The following is a 13,728-nucleotide window of genomic DNA, read 5'->3' on the forward strand; positions in this document are numbered from 1 at the left end:
GAAAGCAAGGTGAGCACAAATATAAAGCATATTTACATAGTTTAGTGTAAAACGTATCAAACATCCCATTTTTAATTTCAATATAATTTCTTTTTGATAATAAAATGTGTATTGTTGTTGTTTCTAAATTGTTGTTGGTTTATGATGCTTGTTTGACCGAAAAAACGTTGAAAATCTTGTGCTGATAAAATGAAAAAACCAGTTACCAGCTACCTGCAGCTACCAGTTACCAGCTACCAGTTACCAGCTACCAACTACCAGTTACCAGTTACCAGTTACCAGTTACCAGTTACCAGTTACCAGCTACCAGCTACCAGCTACCAGTTACCAGCATTCTAGACCCGCCGCACAGACTGTGGCCAAGTCTGATTTGAATGTCCTTGATTCAGAGATTTACGATTGTACGCAGATCCAACTATATTACCCTACGCATGTTTAGAAAAATTAATCTGACTTGGAATTTTGTTTCAAAAACAATACACATGCATTGATTCCTTTTGTACTGGAAATCCATAGCGAAAGACAACTGTATTTATCTAGTGTATAAGTAACGCGTAAACTATTAAAAATCGATTGCCTTTAGCAGTTTGAACTATATGAAGTAGTGTGAAGTGTTGTCGAGGTTAATTCTACAATAAAGACGATTTGCTGAGTTTCAAAGATGTTTTCTGGTTTTCTGCTGCGTGATCGCTAAGTAAGGCGGAGGAACAAGTTCCTTGTACCTCTGGCATACGTAACGAGTGCAGGTAGCCAAGCCTTGACAAACCGGTGGCTCCCCCGAGTTAATTAATCTCCCCGCTCCGCATCGAATCACATTGTTTACCGAATCATTTTGTCCGCTCAACCGTCAAGAGCTTATAGCTGTTAACTGAGAAACTTGCCGAGTTCCCAAGTACAGGCGAATAGAGGCTCCGTGCCATAGCCATAACACTTATCGTTACACAAACCTTTCTTTGCAACAAATTGGTAGTTAAGAAGTACCCTCCTCCTCCCTTAAGGTCGTGCAGGATTCTTGCTCTCATTATTTGTGTATTCATTTAAAGTGAATGTACGCCTTGTGACGGTTGTAGCCGGCAATATACGCAGTGAGAGTAAAAAACGAAAATCGCCTTGCGACAGTCATTCCATCTCGGATAACACACCTTCCAACTCCTTAAAAGCGCAAAAGAATTTGGCTACGAGACCGAAAGGCATTATGGGTGGTGGTAGTTTAACTTTGCTTGGATAGCCTGCAGAACAGGCGGTTTATTTTGCGGGTCGAAGCGCGAATAGGCTCGATTTCCGCCGCCTCCTCGAGTCCGGTCTTTGTTCCTCCCCGAGAAAGCGGCTGGAAATCGAGCCTAAAGCGCGAAGTGCTAGGTTTTTATTTAGCGGGTCACGCGAGGGCGAGCGCTTCGCGCGACCTCGTAAAAACACCGCAAAAAATAAACCGCCTGTTCTGCAGGCTATGCTTGGACGAAGTTCACGGTGCTTTAAAGGAAAAAAAGAGAGCATGGATCCGAATAATCGTGGTTTTTCCTTTCTTCCTGCTCAAACACTAGCTAACACTGTTAACTTCCAGTGACACTACACTGATAAGACCATCAGGACCATCGTTCTGCATTTGCCAATATAAAGACCACAGAGTAAGGCAATTTGGCCGACTGGGTTCTCTTCTCGAAGTTCGATAATTTTCTCGCGTTGCAGCGCTATATACTGTCTTTGAGACAGCAACTTTTCGGCTTGTCACGCAATTTATTCTTCCCTATTGGTGAAGCTAGGCTACTACCAAAACTGAAATCCTAGGTGTCGCGTGACCACTTGTGACGAAAATACTTATTGTTTTGAAACGAAACTGGATACATGCTCCAAAACAACACCTTCCATTTTGAACCAGACTGTGCCACGAACCAGAAGCAAAATGAAAGATGCACTCTTCTTCGTTGCATTCCTGCTTGCAGCAACAACAGTTTCCTCCAAGACAATTAACTACGACAAATGTACGGCACCGGACACCACACCAGAAAATGGAGAAATCACTAAGATTGATGTGACTCCCTGCGACGAAGATCCTTGTGTCCTGAAAAAAGGCGGAAACACGACCGTGACGATCAATTTCACCCCGCATGAACATTTTGAAAACGCCAAGATTTTCGCGTGGGCCTTCCTCGGAGGTTTGCCTGAACCCCTGCCTGTTCCCAGCCCTGACGCATGTAACGGACACGGATTGTCTTGTCCTGTAGCGAGCGGTGCTGAAGTCCAGCTTGTGTACACTGTGTTCATCACCGATGATATTCCAAGCGGATCGCTGAAGTTGGATGCAGGTTTGAACGCTCAGCACGGGTTTGAAGGATCTTTAATTTGCGGAAAAGTTTCGTTGACGATTGCTTGAAAGTTCATGAGTTGTTGTCAAGAACAAACTATTTTTTAGGAGAACTTAGTAATCATAAAGATTTATCACTTTTTGTCAAAGGGAAATAATTAAAAATGTGATTTACATCTTAACTGAAACCTATGATTGAAGCTTGGGTTTGAGTTATCAGTTTATTACACGTTATTTTCTCTTGACGTTATAAAACGGTGTTCGCCTGGAGCGCAAAACAGTAATTAAGATTGTGTGACTAATCCGGTCGTGCCGGGGAAATAAACAACCCACGGTCGTGCCAGTCTGATCCTTCGGAATATTTAATTTATCAAGCGGTAAAATTTGACTTGAATGCAGACAGCCTGCTATGTTCACTCAGAAAATTTTTTTGCAGGGGGGGGGGGAGATCGGGGGGGGGGGGGGGGGGGGGGACTTTGATATGTCGCGTGTTTAAATGCCTGTTATCATTATTTTGATACCCTTTATGGTATCAGGCCCACAAACGGACAGATAGGACATTTCGGATGAATCTGGAATAATGAGTTACGCTCACAAGATGCGAGTCACCCCTATTCCCAAGTTTTCCCGCAAGTTTTGTATAGGAGCCTCTCCCTTCCCCCAAGACATTTCACAGTTGTATAAAGCAACGGGAACGGGATGCAAGATTGCGTGACTACCGCCACCCTAAGTAACATGTTGAACTTGAAAACAGCGTTTTCGCTTCGAAGATCTTCGTAAACGGATCAAACTGTTTCCCTATCCACACTGAAAAGCTAAGCTACCTCACCATAACCACACTAGAGCATGCGTGCATCACGCTTATTCAACAGTTTTGACGTTTTCAGAAAGTCCCGTTTTCGCGCGCCGTCCACTAACACGTGTCGCGCCGCGTGACCACCAGTGACGAAATACGTATTGTGTTGCAATGATTCATAGAACTAACACCTCCCATTTTGATCCCAACTGTGCCACGAACCAGAAGCAAAATGAAAGCTGCGATCTTCTTCGCTACATTCCTGCTTGCAGTAGCAACAGTTTCCTCCAAGTCAATCAGCTATACCAAGTGTACAGCACCAGATACCTCACCAGAAAACGGGGAAGTCTCCAGCATTGATGTGACTCCCTGCGACGAAGATCCTTGTGTGCTCAAGAAAGGCGGAAACACGACCGTGACGATCAATTTCATCCCGCATGAAGTTGTTTCAGCATCCAAGGTTTACGCGTGGGCCTTCTTCGGACTTGTGCCCGTCCCCCTGCCTGTACCGAGCCCCGATGCTTGTACGGGACATGGATTGACTTGTCCTCTGAAGAGCGGTGTTCAAGTCGAGCTCGTGTACACTATGTTCATCACCGATGATATTCCAAGTGCCACGGTGAAGCTGGATGCAGGTTTGAAGGATCAAAATGACAAATCTATTATCTGTGGAAAAGTTCAGTTGACGATTGCTTGAACGGTCATTAAATTTTTGTCAATGTTTCGCTGTGAAGGAACAATTTGCAATTGAAGGACATGTCGATCAATTAATCATGAACTTTAACTTGCTTGTGAGTTGTTTTAAATATCGTGAAAGATTCATTAATTGTTGTCAAAATGAAAGAAATAAAAATGTATTTTAGTTCTTTACTGAAACTCGTGATGTGAGGTTGGGGTTGAAATTTTAGTTTCACACGCTTGAACATTGTTCGTCTGAAGTGCTGATTCGTAACGCAATTGAGAGGAAGATTTCGTGACTAATCAAAATAACCCAGTAAGTGCATGTCTGATCAATCAAACTTCTCGCTCAGAGCCGGGAGAAAGAGAGAAAAAACTCCTTCCATCCGATAAATCAGTATAGATAGCTGAGCGTTGAGAATTTTTTAGAGTTTTTACAGCGATCAAGCGGCTTAATTAGACTTGAATACAGACAACCTGTTGTTCTTATATCATGGGCTTGTCACGAGATTTGTGCATGATTAGCAGAGAACTGAGGACAAATTTAGAATTTCAGTGTAACGAAATATACTCCGCGGAGGGGGTGGGGGCTCCCACATGAAAGTCGCGCCGCACCTTTAGAAATTGTAAATTTGTGTTTTGTACCGCTTTATAAATGGCGTAATATTCTTCCCTGGAGAATCGCTCTGGCCTGAGCTGTTACAAGTCCAAAGCAGGTGCAATAGACCCGGGAATAGATCGCGGAGATTTTAATTCGGGCTTCCTCGCAGCAGGGTTGGGCACGCGGCGGGTGCCAGCCGATTGATGTCGTTGTAAAGCTGATTGCATAAAGCATTCGGAAAGGATCGTGAGCACGTGTTTTATCATTTACACATACATTTGAATCGCTGATCTCCGGTGTACAGTCAACTCTCTCTTAACGGACACCTCTCTAAGACGGACATCTCATTAAGACGGACACCTGTCCCATCCCTGCCATTTTTCAGTCATTTTGCTGTAACTTAACTCCTTATAAGACGGACACCTCTCTAAAACGGACAGTGAGAGCCGGTCCCGACGGTGTCCGTTTTAGATAGAGTTGACTGTGATAGTCACAGCTGATGTCACACTTACTCCAGAAGATCACAAAAATAAGATGTAAATAAACTGCTAGTTTATATCTAAATCTTTAGTTCTCTGGCTCTGTTGGTTCACAGGGCATTCCTTACAAATTGATTTTGGACAGTGTGCTTAAATTTGAAAGTCTTGAAATGCCTACTGTTAGCATTATTCCGATATCTATTTAGGATAGCAAGCGCGCATCAACATGTCGCAAAAAATGGTATAAGTATTTTTTCGGTGACAAAAATAAATTGGACTCATACCCATACTCATCCCCTCCCCCTCCCCTTAGTTTTACATGGGACCCTTCCCCTACGGGAAATACCCTCCATACAAGCGGAGAAATATGTGGATACCACTAAAAGTGAATATGTTGACATTGACTTCCTTTTAGGTTTTACGAATGACAACACCATCACTATAAGCTATTTAATAAACGTTGTGGGTCAAAGTTGTGTTTGTTGTTTTTTTTTTTTTTTGATTTTTTTTTTTTTTTTTTTTTTTTTTTTTCCTTTATACCAAACTTAGTTTTTATTTGAACACCGTTGAAAACCCACGAATAATGTGACAAGATATGTTGTTATATTTCCGCAGAGACATTTCAGTGTTCCAAAGAGACTGTAGTACTTTGCACATCGAGTGATATTTTAGCTCGCTTCGAAGACTGTGTCGAAGCTTTCTTGGGAAGACATTTCATTCTAGGAACGTTCATCGAAAACTAAACATTTCAAGCAACAAATTACTTCCCTTCCGTTTTCTCAAGCAAAGCCTCTCTTTCACAGAAGGGTGCATTGTACAACGTTTCAAATAACGGGTAGTCTCCTTAGCTAAAATCACTGCCCTAGAACAGGAAGTGTGTTGATAAATTCTGTCAGGATCCCTGCACATTTTTTAATACACTATTTTATGACATACGCGAAAATAAAAGGATACAGACCAGGCAGAGTAAATTTTTTAAGAAAATTCTTGTTGAAGTACGTAAAAAGTTTTCGATTTGAGATATCCAATCAAAAGTAAGCACGACTTACAATTAGGATACGTCACTTAGCACCGCCGCTACAAAAAACTGCGGGAACAAGCGAGGGACATCTTTTCTTACATCTGGACTGATAGTAATGTAGTACAATCGAATTTACTGTTGAGTGAGCAATAATCTTTTCGGTACAGAAACAAACAAAAGCTAACAAAAGAAAGGAGAGATCTTCTACGGAGTGTTGCTCCGTTAGTTAAGGGCTTGTTGTTATGGTACGCCAGCTTTTTTGTTCCTTTGATGACAAACCTTCTGCGTCTAGGGTTCTTTTCTGTAATGCGTTAAGATATTGAACTAAGAAAACGATGTTGGCTAAGCTCTTCGCAAAATAACCGATAGATACTTCACTAGGACCATGCCAAAGTTCTTACAATAAATTAGTTTTCGTCTGCTTCCATGGACTCAACTTCATTTACAATCGGCGATCCTTGTTCCTCGATCACTTCGTTCGCATTTTCTGGTTCTTTTTCGTCTTTGTCTTTTGTATCGTCGCCTTGTTCAGCCTCTTCACTTTCCTTTTCCTCTTCAGGTGGCTGTGGGATGTTGGCCATGTACTAGAAAAAAAAAGTAAAAGTATGTCGTTAAATCCTCAACATGAACAGCATCTACCACAAGTGTCTTTATTTTCGTAATCAAGCTCTAACTAGTTGAAAAACAAAAAAACTCGTGCCACTTGTTTTAGCCAATCACAACAAACACGCACTGTTTCTTTTAACCAGTTAGAAGCAAAATAAAACCAATGGCGTCACGCATTTTCCCGCCCTTGGCAACGGTTGCATGTTTTCCCGGGCTTAGGACCGGTTACACGCTTTCTCGCGCTAAGCGTCACGTATGTTTCTGCTTAAAGTTTGGATTGACTCATTTGAGAGGGGGACAAAGGGTTTATGCGTGACACGTGAAAAGGGCAAAAAGCGGGGCGGAAAGGGAAAAAGCACCCCCCCTCATTTGACTGGTGTTGTTAACCTTTCTACATCTACATCTACATTTATTGAGTTGATAAAATCTTAAAAGACATCACATCAACTATAGAAGCCAAAATAAATACAAAATATGCACATATGCATAAATTATATATAAAAATTCTTAATTACAATGTACTTTACTTATTTCACATGCTTCCCTAAATTTGATTTAAAATCAGATAATGACTTGCAATTCGCTATTTTAGCGGGCAGTAGGTTCCACTCTGCTATTGATCTAGGAAAAAAAGAGAACTTAAAAACGTCCTTAGATACTTTTGGCATCCTACACTTAAAAGCATGGCTATTGCGTGTTTTTTTTTCACTGTTTGGTATTAAGTAGTTGTAGTTGGCTAAATGAAATTACTTTCAACTGGGTTGAGTTTGCGATTAAAAAACCGCTCGACGGACTACAAGATGTACATAACCATCAGCGAATTTTAACATGTTTTAATATATATGTTATAGTTTAAATTATCTTTGGTTAAAATTTTTCAATCATTTTCTTTTAACTGTGACATATTCATTATCATTATCTGAAACAAGGGGAAATAAAAATCAAACCTGAATTGAATTTTTTTAGCGAAAGATAAATTTAAACCACGACATATAATTTATATTGGTAGAATTGCCATTACATAGAGGCCAGGATTAGCGTGACTGAAGTAAAGTCAGCTAAGATATTTTTTACTGTTGTTTACAGTAGATCTTACCTCTCTCTGAGCTCTCAGTGATTGAACGTACTGACTGTAGAAGTCATACACAAAGCGATGCATCTGAGGCATGTCTTCAACAATAAACGGACGCTCGGCTGGCGGAATTCCACGCTTGAAGAGAGAAAAAAAAATGAGCAAAGGTTAAAGGGACCGTGTCACGGGTTTTAGCCAAACTTAGGCATAGGAAATGACCATCGAATTTGTTTAAATGTATAAAATAACCTCTTAAAACAGTGAAGTAATATTTAAATAACACACCAAATGCAAAAGAAGGTACGGATGGCCAAAAGTGTTGAAGATTGAAACGGATTGCGATGTGAGCTTTTGAAATATCGTCCGGCGGAACAGTTTTCAAAGTTAATCTTCTCTGCTAGTAACTTTAATTTATGACGCCCGGGAGACACATTTAGCTGCAAGGAAGCTATGGTTTTGTCATTTAGTATCAAAGAATTAATTTCTTTGCAAACATTTAGTTTCATAGCGAATATTTGGCAAAATTTAATAACATAAGATTAACTTAGCCGTGACATAGTCCCTTTAATGTTACCCACGAAAACGAAATGTTAAAGTTCCAGACGTATCTATTTTTACAAACCAAAATTCTACAAGGAAAAATGTTTTGCTGTCCAGAAAAAACGCTGCTTTGGCAAGTGTGGAGTGACTAGAACCAAATAAGTAGTGAGGGTTTTCACTTGAGTGTGAAGTCTTTGGTTTTTTTTTTTTGTTTTTTTTTTTTTTTTAAAATTTCCCCCCTTTTCCCCCCAGAAAAAAAAAAAATCCCCCCCCCCCCTTTCCCCCCCCCTTTTTTTTTTTTTTTTTTTTTTTGTTAGATATTTTTTGGGTGGTCAACAAAAATAATCGTTGGTTTATCAAACACGTAGAGTCGATCCTGGGGCACGCTTATAAAAAATCAGGATAAAAATGTCAGCAAAAATTGCCTTGTGTAGCAGTGTTTTAAATTGTAAAGCTATTTAAAAGATAAATAGTAAAACTAGTTGAAGATTTGTCCAGCTTACCTGTCTGGAAGGGGGATATCGCTCACTGGGTGCTAGGTACAGCTTCAACGGCCTGCTGGTCAACTGAGGGGTATAGAACGATCAAAACGCCATTTAAACGTATTACTTTCTTTACCGTAAACCTTGTTTTATCATCAGAGATCAATATTAAACTTCCTCATACAATATCAACACATTGCTATATAGACAAATGATGAGAATATCAGGGTTCGTCAAATTTTTGTGCAAACTTTAGTTTTTGTCTTTGCCCTGTCATTAACTGAAAACTGTCAAAAGAGTTTCAAACATTTTATCCAGGCACTGTACGAACTTAACAGTCAATATGATTTCTAACACAAGCTTAGGATTGATTGCGTTTATTTTTTTTACAAATGGATCATGGCTTGTTCGCTACCGTTACCTTGCCTCACCACGCAAACAGGACATCACTCCAAATTTCACATTAACCGTTTCACTCCCAAGATCTCAATATTATTTTTTCCTTACTGTCTGAACATTTCTTAAAATGTTAGTTCTCATTTGGTACTTGCGTTTACCAGATTTCCAGAACTTTCCAGGACTGGTAGTCGTTTTCCAGGACCTTCCAGTCCTGGAAAGTGCCACAATAAAATTCCAGGACTTTCCAGGTTTTCCAGGATACGTAGGAACTCTGAGTACAAGACAACGTAAGCGTTGCGTGGTGTGCGTGACATTTTTGTCGGCGTCGTAACGCGTGCAACGTAACGACGTAAGCATGCGCGACATCTCTTAAGTCGTTCCACAACGCCAACGTCGTGGAACGACGCAAGTAACGCTGGGCACTCACCTGAGAGAAAGCAGGTCTGAGTTCAAAGCAGTTCTGAAAGAGGCTGACACGTGCCAGGACATAGAGGCCAAGCCTGGCACGTGACATGGCTACCACCAGACGGCGAACATCCCGGATGTGACCCACAGTCCTGGTGCGAACAAGTGACAAGATGATGTAATCGTTCTGTTGCCCCTGGTAACGATCCACTGTGGTCACCTAAGGAAAAACACTGGAGTTAACGTCTAATTGAGATACTACAAATATTTTGCTTTGGTTTCGCGTTCGCTAAGCTGGATATTACTTCTTAATGCTCCTACAACCTTCTTTAATGAACCAGCGAATACATGTCATTTCACAACGAAACGCGAGCAAAACCAAAACTAAACAAACTTTTCTTACATGTTGACTAACACGCGTTTTCCCGCGCTTGGCAGTAGTTAGATGCTTTGCCACGCTTAGCAACGGCTACATATTTGCCCGCGCTTGGCAACGGTTTCATTTTTTCCCGCCTTGGCACTGGTCGCATAGTTTTCAGCTTCCAGCTATTCCATTTGATTGGCTCATAACGTTCTTTTCACTCGACAGTTGTGATTAGCGATTCTTTAGCAGTAGGAAAATAGACGCGAAACCAATTTTTCATAACATTACACCAAATGATAGAAACTCGATCGGATCAACGTGAGCCCTTCGCACTGTTTTTACCACAACACGAACTATTTTATTACAATTTGACATCGTCTGATATGCGTAAACATAAATAACAATGCAACTCGGCAAATCCCCCCCCCCCCCCCACTACCCCCTCAAATGAAAAACAAAAAACAACACGACCCCACCCCACCCTCATTCACCTTGCTCGGTTGTCCAATCAGCGGGTTGTTAGCACACCTCTGTCTGATGACGTCACGTATGAGATGCTTCTGTCCGTTGTATGTGGTCAGGATAGCGATCTTGTCAGCGGGGTACCCAATCAGGCGCATGTACATGAAGATAGCAACAGCGTATTCGGCCTCACCTAGATTCTAGGGGTGTGAAGAAGAGAGTCACTGATATGAGTTATCAAAGGGACTATGGCACGCAAACTTAGGTGACTGTGCTGGAATTTACACCCGCTTTCAGTGTTAAGTGCACAGACACTTTCTATCGACATCCATCTATCCACATTTATCATATAGATATATTTAGCCTCAGTTGCAGGACATGTGTCACACATAAAGAACTAGTATATACTCCTCCCGGTTCCCTTTGGCTTTTGGTTGGGGTTTTTTTCCATCGTTCGACGTGCCAAACAAACACTATGGATCGAAATCCGCCAATCACAGCCCACTTGCATGACCTTCTGAGCTTGTGGGCTCATTTGCATAAAACCAACACCGGTATGCATCAGTTTTGATTGGCTCATTTCAAATAGCACGTCGAAAGACGAGGTCGAAAGATGGATGTAGAAAGATAGCTATGCACATAACACTGAAAGCGGGTGTAAGTGGTCATGCTCTGTGAAACACATAGCGGTAAATTGCAAGCCACAAACAAAATGGTAAAACAAATTGAATGTTACCTTTAAGTAATTGTTAAAACTGAAGTCAAACAAACACGAAATACCTTATTATAGGAAATTAACGCTTGTGTTAATTAAGGTATTAATTAAGGACTAATTAAGGGATGAGGAAAAATTACTCCAAAAAGGAATTAAGGAAAGAGGGGTAACTTTCAAAATGAAGAAAATTAACGCGACGACACAACAGGAAAAGTTGTTTCAACTTTTTGCGTATATCAAAGAAAACAATGCATGGTACTTTTCCCACTTTGAGCGTTTTCGCAGTATAATGATAGTGGAGATAAAATAATGTTTCCTTGGAGTAAGAACGTTGGATGAACGAGAAAGGGGAAAATAATGGAATTAACGTCATGGAAATTAACACTCCACTTTATTAGGGGGGAATTAAAAATAACGCTTAATTAACGGAATGTTTTAATTCGTTATTTCATGACGCGTTAATTTCCTATAATAAGGTACTACGAAGGTACAAAAAAGGACGGGTGACCGAGGCTGGATAAGATTCAAACGGATTGCACTGAGCTGTACTTGATTAATCAAGGCAAGGACATTCTGATCTGAAGTTTCAACTTTTTTCCTCACCGGTGGCAACCCTGATTTGGGAAATTAGCTAGAAAACAGCTCTGGTCTCTTAACACACGTCGCTATTTACGGTATTTACCTGATAAAAGTAAGGGTTAGGTTCCGACTCGCCTACTCCGTTGAAATCTTGTACATCTATTAGCTGATTATCAAAGAAGAAGCCAGGATTCTCCACACAGTACTCCGGCCAGGTGTTGACATGAGGCAGGTCTCCGAGCTTGTTATATCTCCAGTTATAAAGGCTACACAGACTAAATAAAACAAAATGTACAACAGTCACACACTACAGATCTATTGGCGCACAAACTCATGCCAATGACAGAAACAGCTACATTAAACACGTTGAACAGTGCAAGGTAAAAATATTTCTTTTTTATGTTAGTTTCTTAAAGATGGTGAGTTTTTTTGTCTTAAGAGAGGAACAAAGGCCTAATGGTAAGCTGGAATCCAGATTGAAAATTCCGGGTTCGAGCCCACTTTGCATCGCTCTGTTGTGTTCTTGGGCAAGACACGTTAATCTCACAGCGCCTTTCTCCACCCAGGTGTAAACATGGGTACCGACGGATTGTTGGGGAAAAACTGACAAGAACGTTCAGAGAGGGCAATGACCTATAAAGAACCTCATTCCAGGAAGAGTAGCAATACTTCTAACCCTTCCCCCACAGCAATCGAGGGATTAAGAGATGAAATTGAACCATTTAACACATAAAAGATATACGCAACTTAAGCAGTTGAGAAAAGAAAGGCTAAAAAACTGAACCGGATTCGAACCCATGACCTCTGCGAAACCGGTACAGTGCTTAGCTATCAAGCCGAATGGAGACTAATCACTTTGAGAGTTTGTAATATTCCCATAGGAGAGGAAGATATGAAAGTCAATATGTAATATAAATAAATGAATTTTTATATATCCACTTTCAAAAATTAAACCATACAATGTTGTTTTATACCTGGATCTTGCACGCCCCTGGGCATCAAGTTCAACAGTGGGAACACCCAGGCGTACAAATCTCGTGAAAAGAGATTGCTCCATGTTGGAAAACTTTTGAAAAGCCATGTTCTTGATAACAGGAGGAAGCTGTGAACAAAACATGAATAGAAATTTACTCACTGAGTCAATCACGGTGGTTCTACGAATACATTACCTCAAATTCATTCTCGTACTCAGAGCCGCTTGTCCCTCTTAGCCGGCAGAGCCTGGGGCACAAGGAACAAGTGGCTCTGGGGACACAATTTGATTGGCTTGATTTTTAACAAAGAGAATTTAAATCTAGGCAATCAAATCAATCGTATAAAATCCCTTACAACAAGGGATTTTAAAACGGTTGATTTGATTTGCTTAATTTAAATTGCCTTTGATAAAGATTTCGCCAATCAAATTGTGTCCCCAGAGCCACTTGTTCCTTGTGCCCCAGGCTCTGCCGGCTAATTCTCGTCTCCGGCTCCGGAGACGAGAATGCCTAAAATTAAAACACATATGGTCCCGCTCCATGTGGCATTTTACTAGCTTACCATCCAAAAAAAAATTCGAGGGGAAAAATTCCCTGTACAGCTTGCAAAACCTTTCCAAAGGCATTTCGCAACGTGCGATGAACCGCGCACAAAAAATGGACCTTAAACGTGATTTTATGATTTGGCAATCTTTTAATGTCAAGGTCACTTTTTGAAACATGTTTATCAAACCAGTCCAAAATAACCTAGCCCCCTGCGCAGACGTTTTTTGGGCTAGTCACGCGGGAGGAACGTGTTGAAGTTTAAGCGCTACATTGCTGTGAAAAGAATACAAGAAGACCACAATGTGCACACACTACATTTATGTTATGTTAAAAAGGGGAAATAGCATTTACGTCTTTTTTCTCGTAGACTAAAAAGGGTTTTATGCTGGATCACACAATTAAAAATATAACCTTCACCCAAAATGGCAGGAATACACAATAAACACACCTGGTGATGATCTCCAATGAGAATGACTCTCTTCATTCGATTGTGTCCATCCTCAGGATTCTATACATCAGGTTAAAGAAATGTTATACGTCAAGTTACTTATCTGTCAATTCATTGGCCAAAATTTGCCACGAGATATATCTCTATGGAAACGTATCACGTCATCATGAGAGCAAATAGCCACGTCGTTGCATGGCATGCACTGGTGACGAGCGCTTGACCAATAGAATCAAAGAATATTGAGCCTGTCTCATCTTCA

General features: G+C 40.8%; 3 protein-coding genes across 3 annotated transcripts in view; 2 read left to right on the forward strand and 1 right to left on the reverse strand.

Annotated features, from left to right (window-relative positions):
* The first annotated feature begins 1,826 nt into the window (after nt 1–1,826).
* On the forward strand, nt 1,827–2,490 carry LOC144635088 (NPC intracellular cholesterol transporter 2-like). Its single transcript, XM_078494169.1, has one exon. It carries the CDS (start codon nt 1,901–1,903, stop codon nt 2,369–2,371), a length of 471 nt encoding a protein of 156 aa, XP_078350295.1. The 5' UTR covers nt 1,827–1,900; the 3' UTR covers nt 2,372–2,490.
* Nucleotides 2,491–3,248: 758 nt separating this feature from the next.
* LOC144635089 (NPC intracellular cholesterol transporter 2-like) lies at nt 3,249–3,968 on the forward strand. The gene has a single exon (XM_078494170.1). It carries the CDS (start codon nt 3,331–3,333, stop codon nt 3,793–3,795), a length of 465 nt encoding a protein of 154 aa, XP_078350296.1. The 5' UTR covers nt 3,249–3,330; the 3' UTR covers nt 3,796–3,968.
* Nucleotides 3,969–5,348: 1,380 nt separating this feature from the next.
* Nucleotides 5,349–13,728, reverse strand: part of LOC144634908 (RNA helicase aquarius-like) — a 33,839-nt gene continuing 25,459 nt past the window's right edge. The window contains exons 46-53 of the mRNA XM_078493951.1: nt 13,470–13,529; nt 12,476–12,603; nt 11,605–11,776; nt 10,237–10,407; nt 9,404–9,601; nt 8,599–8,661; nt 7,580–7,693; nt 5,349–6,461 (exon numbers count right to left, since the gene is read on the reverse strand). Coding sequence (XP_078350077.1) covers nt 6,285–6,461; nt 7,580–7,693; nt 8,599–8,661; nt 9,404–9,601; nt 10,237–10,407; nt 11,605–11,776; nt 12,476–12,603; nt 13,470–13,529 — 1,083 coding nt within the window. The 3' untranslated portion in view covers nt 5,349–6,284. The remainder of the gene's footprint in view (nt 6,462–7,579; nt 7,694–8,598; nt 8,662–9,403; nt 9,602–10,236; nt 10,408–11,604; nt 11,777–12,475; nt 12,604–13,469; nt 13,530–13,728) is intronic.

The sequence above is a fragment of the Oculina patagonica genome, chromosome 13 (assembly GCF_052425735.1).
Source record: "Oculina patagonica isolate OP01 chromosome 13, crgOcupat, whole genome shotgun sequence".
Taxonomy (NCBI): domain Eukaryota; kingdom Metazoa; phylum Cnidaria; class Anthozoa; order Scleractinia; family Oculinidae; genus Oculina; species Oculina patagonica.

What these genes read in the sequence shown, in the direction of transcription:
- LOC144635088 (XM_078494169.1), top strand. Translation starts at nt 1,901, where the DNA reads ATGAAAGATGCACTCTTCTTCGTTGCATTCCTGCTTGCAGCAACAACA.
- LOC144635089 (XM_078494170.1), top strand. Translation starts at nt 3,331, where the DNA reads ATGAAAGCTGCGATCTTCTTCGCTACATTCCTGCTTGCAGTAGCAACA.